General features: G+C 34.1%; 1 protein-coding gene and 1 non-coding gene across 2 annotated transcripts in view; both read right to left on the reverse strand.

Annotated features, from left to right (window-relative positions):
- HGF (hepatocyte growth factor) overlaps positions 1-18481 on the reverse strand; it is a 95278-nt gene that overhangs the window by 25197 nt on the left and 51600 nt on the right. The window contains 2 exon segments of the mRNA XM_043968974.1: positions 4031-4158; positions 9167-9341. Coding sequence (XP_043824909.1) covers positions 4031-4158; positions 9167-9341 — 303 coding nt within the window.
- LOC122730180 lies at positions 764-867 on the reverse strand. Its single transcript, XR_006353394.1, has one exon. It is a non-coding gene; the product is annotated as a U6 spliceosomal RNA (small nuclear RNA).

Raw genomic sequence — 18481 nt, forward strand, 5'->3', positions numbered from 1 at the left:
GTAAGGGAAATTGTTCCTTTACAAACACTAAGCCGAAATCAACAAAATAAAATAAAAACTATTTAGAAATAAACTGTTTACAATATAAATGACTCAAAATATAAAATTTCTACTCAAAGCCCAAGTTCTTTAAATGGGAAAGATTGTGTGCTTCTTTCTTTTTTTAAAAAGCTAAATTGAGGGCCTAAACAAGTTCACTGATTTCCTGTATTAAAAATAAATAAGGGGGCAGCTAGATAGCGCAGTGGTAAAGCATCGGCCCTGGATTCAGGAGTACCTGAGTTCAAGTCCAGCCTCAGACACTTGAAACTTACTAGCTGTGTGACCCTGGGCAAGTCACTTAATTAACCCTCATTGCCCTGCAAAAAAAAAAAAAAACAACAAATAAAAAAATATAATTATCATTAAAAAATAAATAAATAAGGGGCAGCTAGGTGGTGCAGTGGATAGAGCACTGGCCCTGGATTCAGGAGGACCTGAGTTCAAATCCGACCTCGGACCCTTGACACTTACTAGCTGTGTGACCCTCGGCAAGTCACTTACCCTCATTCCCCCACAAAAACAAAAACTAAAAAATAAAGAACAAAAAAACATTGTAGCAATAAAAAATAAAAGTTTCTAGCATAAATTTTTAAAAATATAATTATTTTAAGAACTGGAAAACCTATAGTAGAAAGAGCTCTAGACAAGGAATCTGGACAACAGGCTTCTAGTCCCCTCTTTGTCATTAGTTTTTGTTATTTTTTAATTTAGAATTTTATTTAACAATACGTAATGCTTCATAAATTTTGCGTGTCATCCTTGCACAGGGGCCATGCTAATCTACTCTGTATCATTCCAGTTTTAGTATATTTGCTGCAGAAGCGAGCACTTGTCATTAGTTCCTTGGGCATATTTGGGCAGGTCACTCTATCTCTCTGGGTCTTAGTTCCTGCATCTCTAAAATTTCCAGATTCTTCTAAGCCATCGATTCTTAAATCTTTTTTCTGTGTATCATGGACCCCTTTAGCTCTCTGGTGACACTTATGTTCTCTTCAGAGGAATGCTTTCAAGGAAAAAAAAGCATAATTGAAGGAAATGATAAGGTAGGTATATATATATATGGGATGTGGGTGGGGGTAGGTACGGGTGGATATGGGTGTGGGTGTGTATATAATACATATACACATACACATACACATACATATATTTCCTATCCAAGTTCATTGATAAGCGCACACACACACACACACATACACACTTTGCCCCCACAAAATTCATTTTATATATCCTGGGGGTATGGAGTAGAATCAGGGTTAAGAACCTCTGATCTAGTTAATCTCTAATATCTTCTAGGGCATTCTAAAGCATTTTTCTAACATTTTTAGTTGTGGTCAAATGAGTGGTATGTTCAACTTCAATATTTGTCTGGACATTTTTCTGAATGCCACTTATTAACTTTTTTATGTATGTATCTGCAACTAAATTGTAAGCTCCTTGGGAAGAGGGAATATGTCTTCTATGTTTTTTTATCTTACACTTTACTTATCATAGTAATTTGGCCCATGTGCTTAATGCAAATTTTATGACTATTTTATTATTATTATTAATAATAATAAAAATAATAGCTAACATTTCTGTAGTGCCTACTATGTGACAGGCACTGTGCTAAGTGCTTCACAGATATTTCATTTCATCCTCACAACAACCTTGGGAAGTAGGTGCTGTTATACCCATTTTGCAGATGAGGAAACAGAAAAAAATGGACAGTTAAGTAACCTTCCCAGAGTTACCCAGACAGTATCTAGTCCAAATTCAAATTCAGGTATATGAATATGTCAGACTCAACACTCTGTGTACTGAGCCACCTAAAATAAATTCTTTATCTTATATTTACTTACTGTGTACTTCTCTGTGTATCCATCCTACCTTCCTGTGTAGGAAGAAGGCCAGGACTGTTTAATTTTTTTATCTCCAACATCTAGCACAGTGCTTTGTATGCAGTGGGTCCTTAATTAATATTTGCTGAATATAATATTTTCTACAACTTGATCTCTCCATCTTTAATATCCTTTTCTGTTTTTCTTGAAGCATTTCTTAGATCATTAACTTGTAAAGGACAAAGATTTTATACGTCTAGATCTCTTCGGGGGGCAACTAGGTGGCATAGTGGATAAAGCACCAGCCCTGGATTCAGGAGGACCTGAGTTCAAATCCGGCCTCAGACACTTGACACTTACTAGCTTTGTGACCCTGGGCAAGTCACTTAACCCTCGTTGTCCTGCCCCCCCCCCCCAAAAAAAAGACAGCTAGGTCTCTTTGTCCCATTTCTAACAGTCCACACATTATACTTAGACATTCAATATCAGAAAAATTTAATTCTGACTGTTACAGGAAATCGGGTTCCATTTAACTGAATTTTAATTGGAAAATTTTTCCAATATTATTGCCGAATTTTTTTCTTAAATATACTGTTAAAACTAATGGAATATATAAAAATAATCTAATCTTAAAATTAAATTATCTTAGAGTGATTTAGAATTATCATTAGAAAATGAACTATCATTACTTATGTTACAGAATCAGAAACCATGAAATTGGTCTCTACAAACCCTAGGACATATAATTTAAATAAAAAATCAAGGATACCAACTTGTTTTATTATAAATGAATATAATTTAAAGGCATTTTGATGACAATTAGATATTAATTTATAGGAGATAAGTACTTCTAAACTTTGCATTTAGTCACAGAGGTTTTCTTTCACCTTTATTTTTCCCTATAGAGGTCTACTAAGAAAGGTTAAGTGTGTGAACTTGGCTCACTGATAATTATAATGAAGCTTTTTATGAAAATTTCCCTTCAATGTGACAGAAATTTGGAAAATCAATGCTTTTCCTTCCCTAGCAGAAAACTGTTTTGCTACTGTTTAAACAGTTCCTGAGTGAAAAATAAATATTTGGTACAAATCTTATTTGGGGATATCCCAAATAATTCAAAAATAATAATAATTTCAACATTGAATCATAATATTTTATATAATATAACATGATTTTATATTTTAATAAAATGTAAGTTCTAATTATGATAATGAGAAGAAAAATGTATATCTCTAGCACCTCCATACAGATCTTATTTTCCAAATCTATTTTCCCAACTTCTTCCTAGAATTCCATTCAGTTATTTATTTACTCAATCAACAAGAATCTATTAAATACTTACTATGTACCTGACACTGGGGATATAAAGCATAAGCAAAAAAGAGTCAAAGAAGTCAGACCATATCTAAATGAGACCTTTTAAGATGAGTGCTGATGGAAAGTAGTAACTCATGTTTTCAGTTGCCTGTTGAATGCTTTCTCCTGAATGTCATATTCCCCCATGCCCATTTCATTACACTGTATAAACTCCCTGAAAGCAGTGTCATTCTTCTCTTTGTATTCCCAGTGCCTAGCACAGTGCCTTGAGAGCAGTAAAGGCTTAATAAATGTTAGTCACATTGAATTGAATATACTGCATATGTTCCTGAAAGCAGCTTAAAGCAAATCCAAGACTCATACAGGAATAATACAAATTTCACCTTAGCTACCAGCCCCACTTTCAAAATCAATCTATGTGAATAACACAGATGTTTCTAAAGCTCCTTTTAGTAACTAGTTTTAACTTCTTGTTCTGACCTAAAAAGGGAGAAACCCCTCTGCCAGTGTATATTGGTATCTTTTCTGTAATTATAGTCTTAGAGAGTTGCCTAGAATATTAAGAGTTTTGCCTAAGACCACACCACCAATATGTATTGAAGATGGAACTTGAACCTAGAATCTTCTTGGCTTCTAAACTGCCTCTCTATGCACTCTGCCATCCTGTAGATAGACAGATAGCTACAGATGTATAGATTGATGGTAGGTGTATAAGGAGACAGATCAATATAAAAATATAGACATACACTTTTTTGAATAGACAGATATATTGAAGCTCCTGTCATCAATCTTGTACTTAATTTACTAGCTCTTCCCTAAGTTAGTTATGCACAGAATATGTAATAATCCTGTACCTTGTTGACTTGAAACATCACACTTTGGAATCTGGGAACAATAACCAATCCGAATGTTTGGGTCTGTTGTAAAACACCAGGGTGATTCAGCCCCGTCTGGATTTCGACAATAATTTTCTCGAAGGTCTCTATGAAAAAAAAATCATGTCAATGTAAACTGGAAGTTTCATGTTCAAGAAATCAATACTATACATAATACTTCTAAAAATACAAATGTATATAATAGACAAATCCAATGTGTTTCAATTCATGAGATATCATTTATAGTATTTTTAAGACAAGTATAATTCCGTGTCAAATATAGCTTTATTTACTTTATGGTAAGCTAAGGAGGGCCATAACATTAATGGTGATAATGGATTTGATGGGTAAGGCATATTATTCCTTTAAGCATGTTTTAAGAAGCAGTACAATATAGAAAGAGAATTGAATTTGGAGTCTGCATATAGTTTCAAAGTAGGTTGTAATAGAATATCTTCAAAAGTTCCTTCTAACTGTACACCTATGACAAAAGAACACTTACATTATTCATATGGATACTTCATCTACTGATACAGATCAAAAATCTTACATGTATTAGTGAATGAATTGTGGACTAAAAAAAAAGTCATCACCAGTCATCAATCTTCTGTGATGAGCCTCTTCAAACTTAACTAGATTAAGTCTCCAAAATACAGCAACAGGGATCCATCTTTGAAATCTTTACAGACTGGTAGAACTTGCCAGAGTTTGTGTTCCACAGGTATAATTCATAAAAATTCAGGGTGAAATTCATACCATGATGAAGCATTGAATTATCCTTAGTAGATGAAGCTAAACTATATTCTGCATAAATAAGGGGTTACTTTCTTGGATTTCTTGCCTATCTTAATTTTGCTATAGAGCTTCCATCCAGTTACACAATTAATTGTTCCATTCTTGAATCAATAGATAGGTTTGAAATTATTAGGAATGTTTTAAAAATGGACATCTAAATATAACTCAGTAAATTGAACAAATATATAATTGAGCTTACATAATTCTACCCTTTCAACTTCTGTACATTTTCACAGATAGCATTCCATACCTAGAAGAGACTCCTTCCATATCTATATCAGTAGCCTTCCTTTCCTTCAAATCTTAGTTCATGTGCCACCTCTTCCATGAAGTCTTTCAGATTCTTTGAATTAGAAGTAATTCTTTCTTTTTGAAACCCACATGCATCTTTTCTTTACTTTATCTACAAATTTGTCAAAGTTTAATTTGTTTTATAATTTTGTGCATGTCTTAATCTCCCATTAGACTATTAGTTTCTTGAAGGCAGGTGCTATCTTTTGTTTTATTTCTATTTCCAATGCTTTATGTATACTTATATTTTGATGGATCTATGAAAACATTAGAATCACTTATATCACTCCTTTAAAAGCTCTGTATATGATCTAGCCAATAGACTGCATGACTTCCTTATTTTTGTTAATATTAATGGAAGCCAATATAGCATTTGCACTGTCCATCTTTTGACTGTAATTCTCACCTACTACCTTTTCTGGTCATACATATCCTTGATGGCATTTTTATATCACATATACCATATACAAGCTATTGTTAGTAATATTCCTGCTACCAGGTATCTATTCACTGTTCTTTGGGACTCCTGAAATGTTGATTTTTCTCAGATTATGGTTTTCTATAATTTGTAGAAATAAAGGGATTCTTAGTCTGATAAGGATTGAACTAGATGGCCTTCACATTACCTTTCAACATTTATATACTGTGATATTGGTGGTGGTACAATATATAAAACACTAGGCCTAGAATCAGGAAGAACTGAGTTCAGATATGGTCTCAGAGACATACTAGATGTGTTACCATGGGCACATCCTTCTGACTCAGTTTCCTCAACTGTAAAATGTGACTCATAATAGTAGCTGCCTTTAGCAGTGTTGTTTTGAAAATCAAATGAGGTAACATATGTGCTTCATATAGTGATTGGCACACAGCAGATGTTTAAAAATGCTTATTCCTATTACCACGGCACAATGGGCTTCAACAGCAAAGAGTAGCTTGGCATTACTAAAAATGTAACCCTCTCCCATTTATGAAATATAATCCAGCTTCCTCTCTTCTGCCTATCCAAATCTGGGGCCAACTCATGGTCCATCTCTAGAGTCTCTTCAACATATACATCCATATACATTTCCCTATGAATGTTATAAGCTGAACAATATTTTCATCTAGTTTGGTTTTTGTCTTCTAGTAAGGATGGCTAGGCCATTTCTTTTAAGTGAGTGTTGAACTCATTTATGAGAACCTTGAGTGTTTCAGAGCTCTGTGGAATCACTGAAAGGTCATCCGTGATCAGTAGCATCTAGAGAACCTCATAATCAATGTGGAATTACTATTTTGTCTCGGCTTTGTGTACAGACTCCTCCATGGCGGATGGTGAATGCCTTTAGAGAACAGATTCATCCCTGTTACCTCTCTAATGGTAGCTACTTTAAAAATGTTTTTTAATATACTGTTCTCTTTATTTTATCAGTGATTTAAATAGGAAAACAGATATTGTAATAAATATAGAAAAGATGCTGAAATCCTAAATGGGTGAATATACTTTTAGATAATTTTTCTAAAAAATTATTTTCAAAATTATTTTCAAAATTGTCATTAAACGCTCAGCAACCAAATGTGGTTTTGAAAATGTATACTTCTGGGAATTTTTGCCTATTTCTTTGTTTTCTTAAACATCATAAATCAGTGATAACTAATTTTATTATAAGATTTCATATGTTCTTATTAGAAAAGGAAATAATTAAGAAGTACTTCAAAGTTTATTGCAAAATAAGATTTTTTTAAATTTTGGTGATTTTTTTGTTGTATAATCACTCATTTACACCTAAGAGGCCTACTTTTAAAGGAAAGAACATGCAGCTGGCTACAATACACAACAGGGAAGCTACCATATCATCAACCCAGTCTCAGGTTGGCAACCACTACTATTACATCTCTCATTTCATTTCTCTGACTGCCTTAAGTCTTCTAACAGACTGTTTCATTTAAGTATGTAAGAACATTGATTGCCAAAGTTTCAAACTCATTGAATGGCATGTGTTCATAATTTGAGACCAAATTCAAACCTTTGGCTGCTTGAGCCCTTATGAAAAAGCCAATTATTAAGAAAAAATTAATAAGAGTGAAAGTCTCTTTCTCTGTGACACCACATACTTACATTTTGATAAATTATGTGTGAGCATGAAATGTGTATATTAAATTTCACATAAAATGTGCTTAGTTTACAATTTTAAACAAATAAGTATTTGGTAAAATAAGATTTGTTTTTTTTTTTCCAATTTGACCCAAAATAACTAAATGAAAGCATGAGGTACACAGTAACCCTACATATCAGCCAATGCCAAATTTTGAATACTGTCTGAGGTGAGTGTCTAAATCCGGAAACACCTCATTAATCTGGTTGAACTAGAAAAGAAGACTAGACTCACCCTAATGTTCTTACTGAATTCTTTCCTCTCTATTGAAACTGAATTGTTTACAATTGCTAATGAAGTGGGAATAAAAGGAAGAGGTAATTATGTGATTCATATTGCTTTATCTCAGTCGGTATCATTAAATAATATACCTTGGCAAAGCTCTCATTTAGAAAAAAAAGATTCAGCATCTGGAAGAGTGTTTTAATGGCACTGAAATTTGATGTAAAGTATTTCAAAAGTAATAAGAACGTTACCAATGTGCCATATTCTGCCAGGTAAACACACAACTAACAAATGAACTCATGAATACTCCATGGCAAAATCTTAGGCTAGACAATATGGTTTTCATTCTTTATTTTAATTTTTTTTTGCATTTGTCTTAGTAAATTAAAGGATAATTCTTCATGAAATAATAGTTCAAAGGAAAAGAGTCTGACTTGAATTTCTTAGACCCCAATTACTACTTTGGCCTTCATAATTCACATGGATATGAAATATATGCATTCAGTTCATATGCTCGTTCTATTTCCTCTGAAGGTAAAGTTAGGTGTTTATCACAAAGTCTAAACAATAATCTCATATATAAACATGTATATATGTGTATATACATACATACATTTTATATATATATCATAATCTAACATTTATCTGGCATAATTTAAAGTATTTTTCCCTCTTCCCTTTTGATAAGTATATTTTTTTCTTTCCATTTTGACTTTAACTTCTAATTTTGTGACATCTTGATCAATTATAATGTATTATTCATTATGAAGACATGGAGTGGGGAAAAGATTGTAGGGAGAGGAATAACAAGTCAACAATAACAAAATAATAAGCTTAGTATGAGCTCTCTACTCTACATAGGCAAATTGTCTTTAAATATATATATATAATGTGTATGTAACATGTGACATCTCTACTACTTAAACCTTCCAGTTTAAGCTCAAAGATCTATTTCTTGAAATACTAGAGTTGAAAATGTGTCCAAAACATTTAAGTTTAAGGCAAAAAAAAAAGATCAAAAGTATCCTTAATGAAAATTTAATTACAAAAAAGTCAAAGAATTACTTACTGACATTATATTTAATAAAAAGCAAGACAGTATTAGTAATATATTACATTATCAAAAGTAGTCATTTTATTTTCCAGTAACTAAGTGATCAGTTTAAAGATACAAGCATTATGGTATATCTCATAAGAAAAGGGAAGTGGAATATAATTTCATTTAACATTATATCCATATCATAGCAATTAATACTAAAACTAGGTTTCTTAGCTTAAATTGTTCAGATAATTACTTTAGTTTCCCACTTTAACATGGCTTGCTTGGATTTACTCTGAGAAATTTATTTGGGCTTTAGATAAATTTGTATATACTTAATTTTTAGCATGGTAAATGCTTCCCATGCTACAAATTTACATCTGAAAAAAAGAAGTCCCACTCTCTTTTGTGAAAACAACAACAACAACAATACTCTCTTCCAAAATCCATTTGCAAATTCAAGAAAACATCTTTAAAATATCATTCTTGACATCCTTTCATTATTATCGAAATGTGTATACAGGGGATAAAAAAGTTTATCAGCAGAGATGTTAAAATTGACTACCTTGTCTCTTCCTGTTCAAAGGACAAAGTGGCATGACTAATATTGTTTCATCAAATTATACATACTTGCACTTGAAGTTCTCAGGAGTTATATCATGCTGATGAGGATATTGGGAGTCCCAGTGCTGGCATGGAATTCCATTCCATATTGTGTTCACAGTACCTCGATAACCTTCTCCTTGACCTCTGACACAGTGGGTTGTTTCCATAGGAATATCACTGTTATTCATAGTACTATGAGCTATTTAAAACAAAGGGGTGGAGGGAGTATGCTTGTTACACAGCATTGCCTTAGTTGCTATTTCAAATTCTATTTATATTTTTGGAGTATTCTTATAATTTTAGAAAGTTCTTAAAGTGTTTGATTTTATTCATGATACCAAATAACAGTTATAGAGAGTATCCTGCATTCGTGTTTTCCCATGAATCCAAATCCTGGAAGGCCTACCTAAAGTTCCATGGTAGGAAAAAAAAACCAAAACAGTTGGCAACTAATAATTTAAAACAACACTTGGTAGATCAGTCTTGGCTCCAGACTCCTCAGTGAGGGACAAGGATAAGAAGAGAAAAAGCATTCTCACCTGAGATACCCTGAAACTTACTTTTAACCTCTCTTTAGGGATCCCATTACTCATCTTATTAGTATGTATAATAGGAACATTTGCCAAGTACCACCCAATGCCATGCAAAATGAACCATTGCAAGGTAATTCTGTGGTGAGCATGGGCTGTAAAATTGGTACAAGATTCCAGATATCAAAGGAGGTAAAGAAAGGGTCTCCTCCATATATAGGGTATCTATTCTGGTGATCACAAAAATGTAAATCAACACGCACATACAAATTCAAAAGTATTACTTTCATATATCCTGATTTTACCTTCGTAAGATTTCTCTTGTATGCCCCCATCTCCCCTCTGCCACTGCTACTAGCCTGGTGCTGGTCCTCATTAGCTCAAATCTAGACGACTGCAATATCATTCTGCCAGGTCCCTCTGCCTTTAATTTATATCCATTCCAGTCCAAGCTTCACATTCAGCTCTCAAAATTCTCTTTTTAAAACATGAATCTGACCCTCTCAACCCATATCAGTATCAATTCAATAAACTACAGTGACTCTCTTATCACCTCCAGAAACAATTTTTGAAAAATTATCTGGTTGGCTTTTCAAGCCCTTCATCATCTGACCCCTTCCTACCTTTCCAATCTTCTTATCTCTTATTCTCCTCCATGTATTCTGCAATCCAATGACATTGACCTCCTTGCTGTTCCTTGAACAAGAAAGCCCATTTTCACTGGCTGTTCCCCAGACCTGGAATGCTCTGTCACCTGGATTCCTTAACTTCCTTCAAGCTCCAACTTCTTTTTCCCCTACCCTTTTATTTTTAGTGTCTTCCCTCTGTTAATGATTTCCTACTTAACTTATATATATCTTCTTTTATTATAGTTTCCCATGCATTCCTTCCCCTGTTAGACTGTGGACAGCTTGAAAGCAGGTACTGTGTTTTGTCTTTGTATCCCCAGTGCTTTGTAGAGTGTCTGGCTCATACTAAGTACTTGATAAATGTTTATTAACCAACCTGACCAATGGTAGATATTCAAAATAGCTTTATATCTTAATGATTAGGAACCAGATGTGTGATTTCATTGGTAGAGGGAATAGGATGTTTTCTGCAACATATAATCTTAGAATGTTGGTAGACCACTGAACAATTAAGTAATTTGCCAAATTTACAGAGTTTACATGGCAAAGGCAAGGCCTGATCCTAGGTGTTCCAATCAACTCTATTTCGCTGTCTCTTAAAATTGCATATTATTATTACCTAAAAGCATATAATTTTTTAAAATCCTGAAAAACTTTCTCTCTCAAATTCACGTCTGGTTAGTAAAAATACAATGAGAAAATAAATGAGGCCGTATGAAGGGAAATCAGAAAATTCAAATATTAATGTTGGGTGACATTTTCCATATGTTAACTACAATGGTTCTCTTTTTAAAGTACAAATGGGTAAAAATAAACCATACATATTACTTACATCTTAAGTTGAAGAATAACCATTCGTATTAAAAAAAGAAAAGTTGAAGAAAGTGCTCCAGAGCGAGGTGCTTTACCCATCCATATTAAATATGTGACCTGTAAAGTGCTGACAAGGTCAATACTAAGCACTAGGGAATGAAAACTAAATGCTGATTATAGCATTGAGATGATCCAGGGCAGATTTAAATCATGAAACACATATATTTTAAATGTTTCAGGAATCTTGATGAGATAATAATTTGGGTCATTTACTTCACTTTCTTTTGACTTAATTGCTTCTTTTCAGTATGTGTGTTTTTCTTAAACTTTTCACAGTGCTTGTTGAGACAGCCACTGAATCCTTCAGGGGAAAAAAATAACAAAAATACAAAAACAAAAGCAAAAATCCCTAAACCACACAAATGTAAACAAAAGAAAAAATAAAACTAACCCTCATATTTCCAATTTACTCAATGGTTCCTTGCTAGTGCAAAAGGTACAGAAGAAAAAAGTTTATACAAACTCTTTGGATTCAAAAAATTTAGAACAGCATAAACGTAACTAAAATATAGTGATATGCATTTTGTATGAGGAAATATCAGGGTCTTATTGGGCTTCATCTGAATATACAGTTAACTCAAATATTTAACAGTATTTTCCTACTGACAATTGATATAAGCATCCTAAGCCACTAGACAATTTTACTTATTTCTTATTTACTTATTTCCGTGTTTAGTTCAATGAAACTGCTTCTCCTTATATAGACCCACAAGCTATCAGTATTTTAGCCAGATTCTTTCTATATAAAACAAAGGGAAAAAAACCTGAAGTTGACTAATTTATATATGTGCTTTTTGGTCCTCAGTTCCTAGGAATGACACTCATAATTAAATGCTCCCAAACACATAATTCTATTGTTTATTTATAAGGAGAGGAGTTTAGCCAAGAACATATTTATTTGTAAGAGAAATAAATGGCTATTAAAATTATTTTTCTAACAATGAAGGTTTTCCAAGTGGTGTGCTAGAGCCAGCTCAAGATAGCTGATTATTAAATTTTCAGTGTGAGCATTTACCACTCAGAAACTGGCAAATGCTACAAATAAGGGTTTGATTTATTGTTTTGATTGTCTAGGCTTAAGAAAATGATGGATAAAAATGTGGGTATGAAGATGTACATACATATTCATATATATGTAAATATATATCACATTATTTGTTGTTGTTTCTAGAGAGCAAGTTGTTAAAAATTTATCAGGTTGTCCCTGAACAAAACCTTAAAAAATGTATCCAGTAAGTATCAATTCATTGTAATGATAATGAGTGATCAGCCTACTAACCATTGAAGGGTAGGGTAGCATGTTACTGTTGCTAATAAATTATTTGTTATTAAAATAGAATTACTTCTTCCTGAAGTATAAAAAATAGACCTATTCCGCTGTCTTAATACAAGTTGCCAACTATATCCCAGAGGCTTGGTGCAAAAAGAAAACAAATGTTTCACGCCAGTCAACTTGGGAGGGGATATAAAATGTTGGGAACGTTGCTTCTTTGGAGAACTTCATTGAATTAGTGAACTAAAAGAGCGACTCATTGTCCTTAGCTGCCAAGCAAATATCCCTGAAAATCAGCTGAAGCTGAACAACTTTAGCCAAGTAAGCATGTTTATAAAACACTGCCTCGCCACATGCAAAGAGAGTTTTTGAAGATATGTGCACTAAGCCCACACTGAAAATAATGGGCATTCTTTTGAGAGTTTCTCACAAATAGCAAAGTATGATGAGGGGGGTGTCAATGTCAGCCACTCTTGAAACAAATGCAAAGGCATTATTACATGATACTCACTGGCCTAAGAGCTAAGGAATGTTTTCCTCTGATGATTCAAACAAACTTTTGTGTTTGGAAATGCTTTTAGGAAAACAACATTTGCTATTGAGATCTCTCCCCAGGCTATTAAAACATGATCAAGTAAGTACTTCTTGGAACATCAATTTAATTTTATTTAGATGTGTCCTCTTGCAAAGACCAAAGATAGTATTTGGAAGTCAGGTCAAAGGCTTGTGAAGGAGGAAATATTAATACCAGGGGAAGGGGCATTAAGTAAATCTGAATTCTTGAAACAATCACTCCAGGCCCATTGGTTTACAGAGAAAACAGTAGAAGAAGCTGGACCTTCAAAACTTTCCAACTTCTGTTAATAAGACCACCACCCTCCTAGACACCTAGGCTCAAAACCTTGGTGTGGCATTTAATTGTTCTCCTTCTCTCATTCTTCACATCCATTCAGTTGCCAAGATACAACCTCTTAAGTATCTTTCACATCTCTCCCCAGATCTTTACTCAGACAGCACCACACAGGGCCTTATCATTTCTCTCCTGGACTTTTGTAAAGGGCTCCTACCTAGTCCCACTGCCTCTAGCTTTTCATCTTCTCCAGTCTAACCTTCAAACTGCTGCCACCTCCCAAAGTACATCTCTGATTACATCATTCTTCTCCTTAAAATTTTTCCTAGGCCCTCTATTACCTAATAATTAAAATGCAAACTCTTAAGCTATCATTCAAGGCTCCACACGTTGTGGCTCCAATCAATTTTTTCAGCCTTATTTTAAACTGCCCCTTCCTCACACACTCTATGTTCCAGCCCAATTGGTCTTATTACTTGCTATTTCCCAGTATTCTCCTACCCACTCCTGCTTTTGTGGCTCTATTCATATTGTCTCCATTGTCTAGAAAGGACTCCACTATTTTAAAATTTTTGAAATTCTTACTTCAAATTCCAGAAATTCCAAAACCCATATCAAGTGCCATCTCCACAAAGCTTCTAGCTAGAAGAGATAGCTCAAATCATTCATATTAATTTGTTTTGAACTCTCTTTTGCACTTCTCATGCTTTGGCTTGTTTTACAGTTATCTGTATGGCTCTCTCTCCTGATAGACTTCATACTTCTTAAGGAAAGGAATTTATAAAAAACTTTATTAAAAACTCTTTGTATATTAAACACAGCACAGTGTCTTGTACATAGTATTTAATATTTCTTGAATGAAAGATTAGACAGTTGTCCTGCATGAAAGGTAACTGAAGGAGACAGGTTAAGTGACTTGACTAAGGTTACATAGCTAGTAAATTTTTGAGATTATATTTGAACTCATAATGAAACCACAAGGCTTAGGGAAGTTGGAGCTAAATGGAAATAAATATAGTAGTTGGTGGACTTCATTTCATTATATGTACAAGGGCAATAATAAATGTCATTTTCAGATGAGATGATATCTCAATCTGAGATATTTGATCATCTCATAGGAGGATTCATGGTATTTGCAACAACATTTTTATGAAAATAATTACAGATTATACATTAATATCTATTGCAGAGGTTAAGAGGCAGAGAAATTCTATGAAGAATTCAATGGCACCCTCCAAATTAAGTCAACATACGCTTTCATGCTTGATGGATTTTAACATAGAAGGTTATATCCTAGAAATATTCTGCAAACTATGGATCAGGCCTAAGGAATGAGAAAAGCTAAAGATTTGTAAGTTACATAGGATACTAACACCAACTAATCATGTCTAAATGATAAATATTAGTAAAATGTCATGTGAGTATCCCTCCAGCAGTGTCTACTCACATCTTTATCAAAAAAAAAAAAAAACAACTGTTTCCTTATTGAGCTAGTTCATTGATAAGCATAGTTCTCTGATAAGGGCTACTCATGTTTGTGACTCTCAACCTGAGTCATCCTCAGGGTTGAATAAGCTTCTTAAAATAAATCACTCAAACCAGCTAAGCAGACTTTTTAGGTATTAAAGTCACTTTCCACTCCCTTTCCACCCAGAAAATTACAGATTACTCCATAGATCACTGGGCAAATGCTTGATTGTCTTATGAGTATAGTCTAGCTCTTACTTTCAGCCATAGCATAGCAATAAAACCTTGATCTTTCTCAGTTGTAATTTCTGGAGAAGTACAGGACAGTGAAGCTTTTCTCCTGTGAGCTTTATGAGTAACCTCCTGCTAACAAAGGGCAGAAAAGAGCTTCATTATAAATTTAAAATGCCTCTCTCTATAAACTGACATGGGAAAGTAGTAACAGCTTCTAATGTACAAACCTCAAATTGCTTGCACGTTTGCTTTGGATATGAAGCCAAGATTCATATCTGAATTGTTCACTGGACTCTATCCAAGCTTGTATGGGAAGCTCTACAAGACTGTCCTAAAACGTCTTCAAAATTATTGGTTTATTATTTGGTACATTGTTTTGATAGGACCTCTCAATATATTCTCAGTCCCTTGGGGGTCTGTGTGGGTGTGGGGGCACAAGGCTAACATTGTATTTCTCTGAGTTAGAATACAAGTAGACAACTGATGTAGTATCTCTGTCCTTTGTTGAATTTATGAAATGAATAAATGTAATCAACATACTTCAAATATGAAAACATCATTAAACTTACCTTTCCTAATCACATAGAACAAACTATTTTAAAAATTTAAATATTATATTGATATTTAGTTTTTACATATAGAATTTTAATATTAAAATGCTGCATAATATTTACAAATGACAAAATTTACCCTAAAAAGGAAGCTTGACAACTCTAAAGAAAAAAAAAACTCAACTATCTAGACACCTGCCTTTTGGAAACTTCAATTTTTCCAAAAAACTTATTGATTTGAAAGTAGATGGGGGTAAAGAGCCCAAAGAAACAAAATCTTCTTTTGCAGCAAAAAAGCATTCAATGAGAACTCAGAAACATTGAGTCCTTGACATTGTCCATAAAAAACCAGCCTTTCTGGACAGAAAAAGGGAAGAAGGTATTAGAGAAGTGATGGGAGACAGAAGAGACAAAAAGAAAGAAAAGCAGGGAGAAGAGGAGGAAAGCAAACAGCCGTGAAGATCAGCAGCAGCCCTGTACAGGTGGTGGCAATTAGAAGCCACAATGCCAACAACAATCAGAAAACATGTTGAAAGGAGAGAAGAAAGCCAGAGGTAAGGAGACAAAAGATAGAAAAGCTCTGCTTACAGCCTGAGGGGAGAGGAGAGGCTAAGCAAGTATTCATCTAGGCTTTAGCAGCCTGAAAAGGTCAGTCCTTTGACATGCTAGAGGCACATCAGACATGGAACAGCTATTCTATTGCTAGATAATTGTAGGGCTCACCCTGGGGGAACAAGGTTAGCGTCTGGTAATATGTTCACCATCTTTAATGAGAATAACTGACATGTATAGTGCTTTAAGGTTTGCACAGCACTTTGGCCACTTTATTCTCATTGAGACTCAACCCAATTCCATAATATTGATCCCTTTTCCAGAAACTGACATGTAGAGAGATCAAATAAATTACCTTTGCTCACATAGCTAATAAGTATCATAGGCAGGGTATGAATCCAGGTACTCTGACTCAAAGTCTAGCACTCAACACTATGCTGTGTTACTCATTGATCCACTTTAGAGACCATGGAAAGAGCACTGACCCTGGAGTCAGAAGTGGGGTCAAATCTTGGCTCTACTACTTACTAGTTGTGTGAACTTGCACAAATAATTCCCCAAACCACATTACACCTCAGTTTTCTCATCTGTAGAAAAAACAATAATAATGTTTGCTCTACCTATTTTTCATGATTGTTCTAAGGAAACTTTTATAAAGTGCTCCATAACTAGGATAGGGATATATATCATTGTTATTATTCAGAATATGAAATGTAATAAAAGAGATTAACTGAGACAATTGATCCATCCTGAAGTCATTATATATTACAAAATTTGATCTAATAACCATATCAAAACACAGTTTTAGTGTTGCCGAATTCTGTTTAAAATCAAGTAAGAAGGACTTTAAGAATACCATCGCCTAGTGTCACATCTATAGAAATGTCATTTTCTGCTGATAATTAGTTTATAGGCTTTGGAATAAGCCTTTACAAAAATGTCCTAGAACAAATTCAAGTAACCCCAAATATTGAGGTTTGATGGGTCATTAGAGGTCATTTAGCTTAATACATAGCTAAAAAAAAATAATCTGGTCTCCAAATTTTAGACAAATTATACAACTTCTTATGGATTCTCTCCAGTGACAGGGAGCTGATGACCTTACGAGGCAGTTGATTCCGTTTTTATACTTCTTTAATTCTTAAGAAGTTCTCTTTTATCTTGAGTCAAAACCTGCCTCCCTGGCAAAATTTCCCAACTCCTAGTCCTACTTCTACCCTTTGAGAATAAACAGAATATGTCTAATGCTACTTCCAAGTAATATGAAAATCCTTCAGACATTTCAAGCCATTGGTTCTATCTCCAATGAGACTTTTTTCTGAAGGGAATTCTTACTGGTGTCTGAAGCTTGGACTATGGATTAATAATAATAGCTAGCATTTGTATAGCACTCGAAGGTTTTCAGAGGATTTTACATGCTGTCTTATCTGATGCTCCCAATAGTTCTGTGAAGTAGGTGCTATTATCTCCATTTTATTTGAAGATAGGAAGTTTACCTCAGTCTACATCACACTGCGCCACCTGGCTACCCTAGCTGTAGTATGTGAAACAGAGAAGCAAGGACAGAAAGAAGACTGGACATGGTCACATCTGACATATGTGCCTAATATCAAGCCCTTCCCATAGAGGGTAAAGTTAACCCAATGAAGAAGAAATAGCTGTTCATCGGAAAAAAGAGACACATATGGGCAAGTGGTGATTCCCTGCTGGGTAGTACCAACATAGCTATTAATCAAACTTATATAAATATGATTAGCGAGATGCTATCTTCCCATGCTCTATATCTGACATATGCTAGAGAGTCCCTGAGGATCATAAAACCTAAAGTACATGCTGATTAATGAGAAGGCAAATTCTATGTTCTGAAGAAAATAGAATATTTGGGACTAAATCCTGGGCAAAGAATTAAAATCTTTAGGTGTATTTGTAGGGACTTCAAGTGAGGTAGACTGATTTTCCCTATTAGATACCACTGAGATATAATGGAATATGATCCAGGGTTGGAATATGACTCTAGAAGCATAGAGCATGGTCAAATGGAACATAATCCACAAAAGAAGGTGAAGTAGAATTGTACATTTAGAAGATCAATATTTCATGTAAGAAAACTAAGGAATCAGATGGGGAACATATGGTAGAGGGTTCTAAGTGAAGCTCAATGGGGGAAGAAAAAAGAAAGGCTTAATATATATACTGATGATATATAACCTTTTCCTATGACTTTCCTTATTGTCTTTTTAATTTTATCTTACTCTGAGCCTAGATTGAGGGTAATTTGGGGAGAAACTAGCAGAGTGGTTTGGGATAATAAGGCAGCCATGAGAAGATGACTGCTATCCCCCTTTATTAGGAGTTTTTAGAGACATTCTCAAAAGAGAAG

The sequence above is a fragment of the Dromiciops gliroides genome, chromosome 5, assembly GCF_019393635.1.
Source record: "Dromiciops gliroides isolate mDroGli1 chromosome 5, mDroGli1.pri, whole genome shotgun sequence".
Taxonomy (NCBI): domain Eukaryota; kingdom Metazoa; phylum Chordata; class Mammalia; order Microbiotheria; family Microbiotheriidae; genus Dromiciops; species Dromiciops gliroides.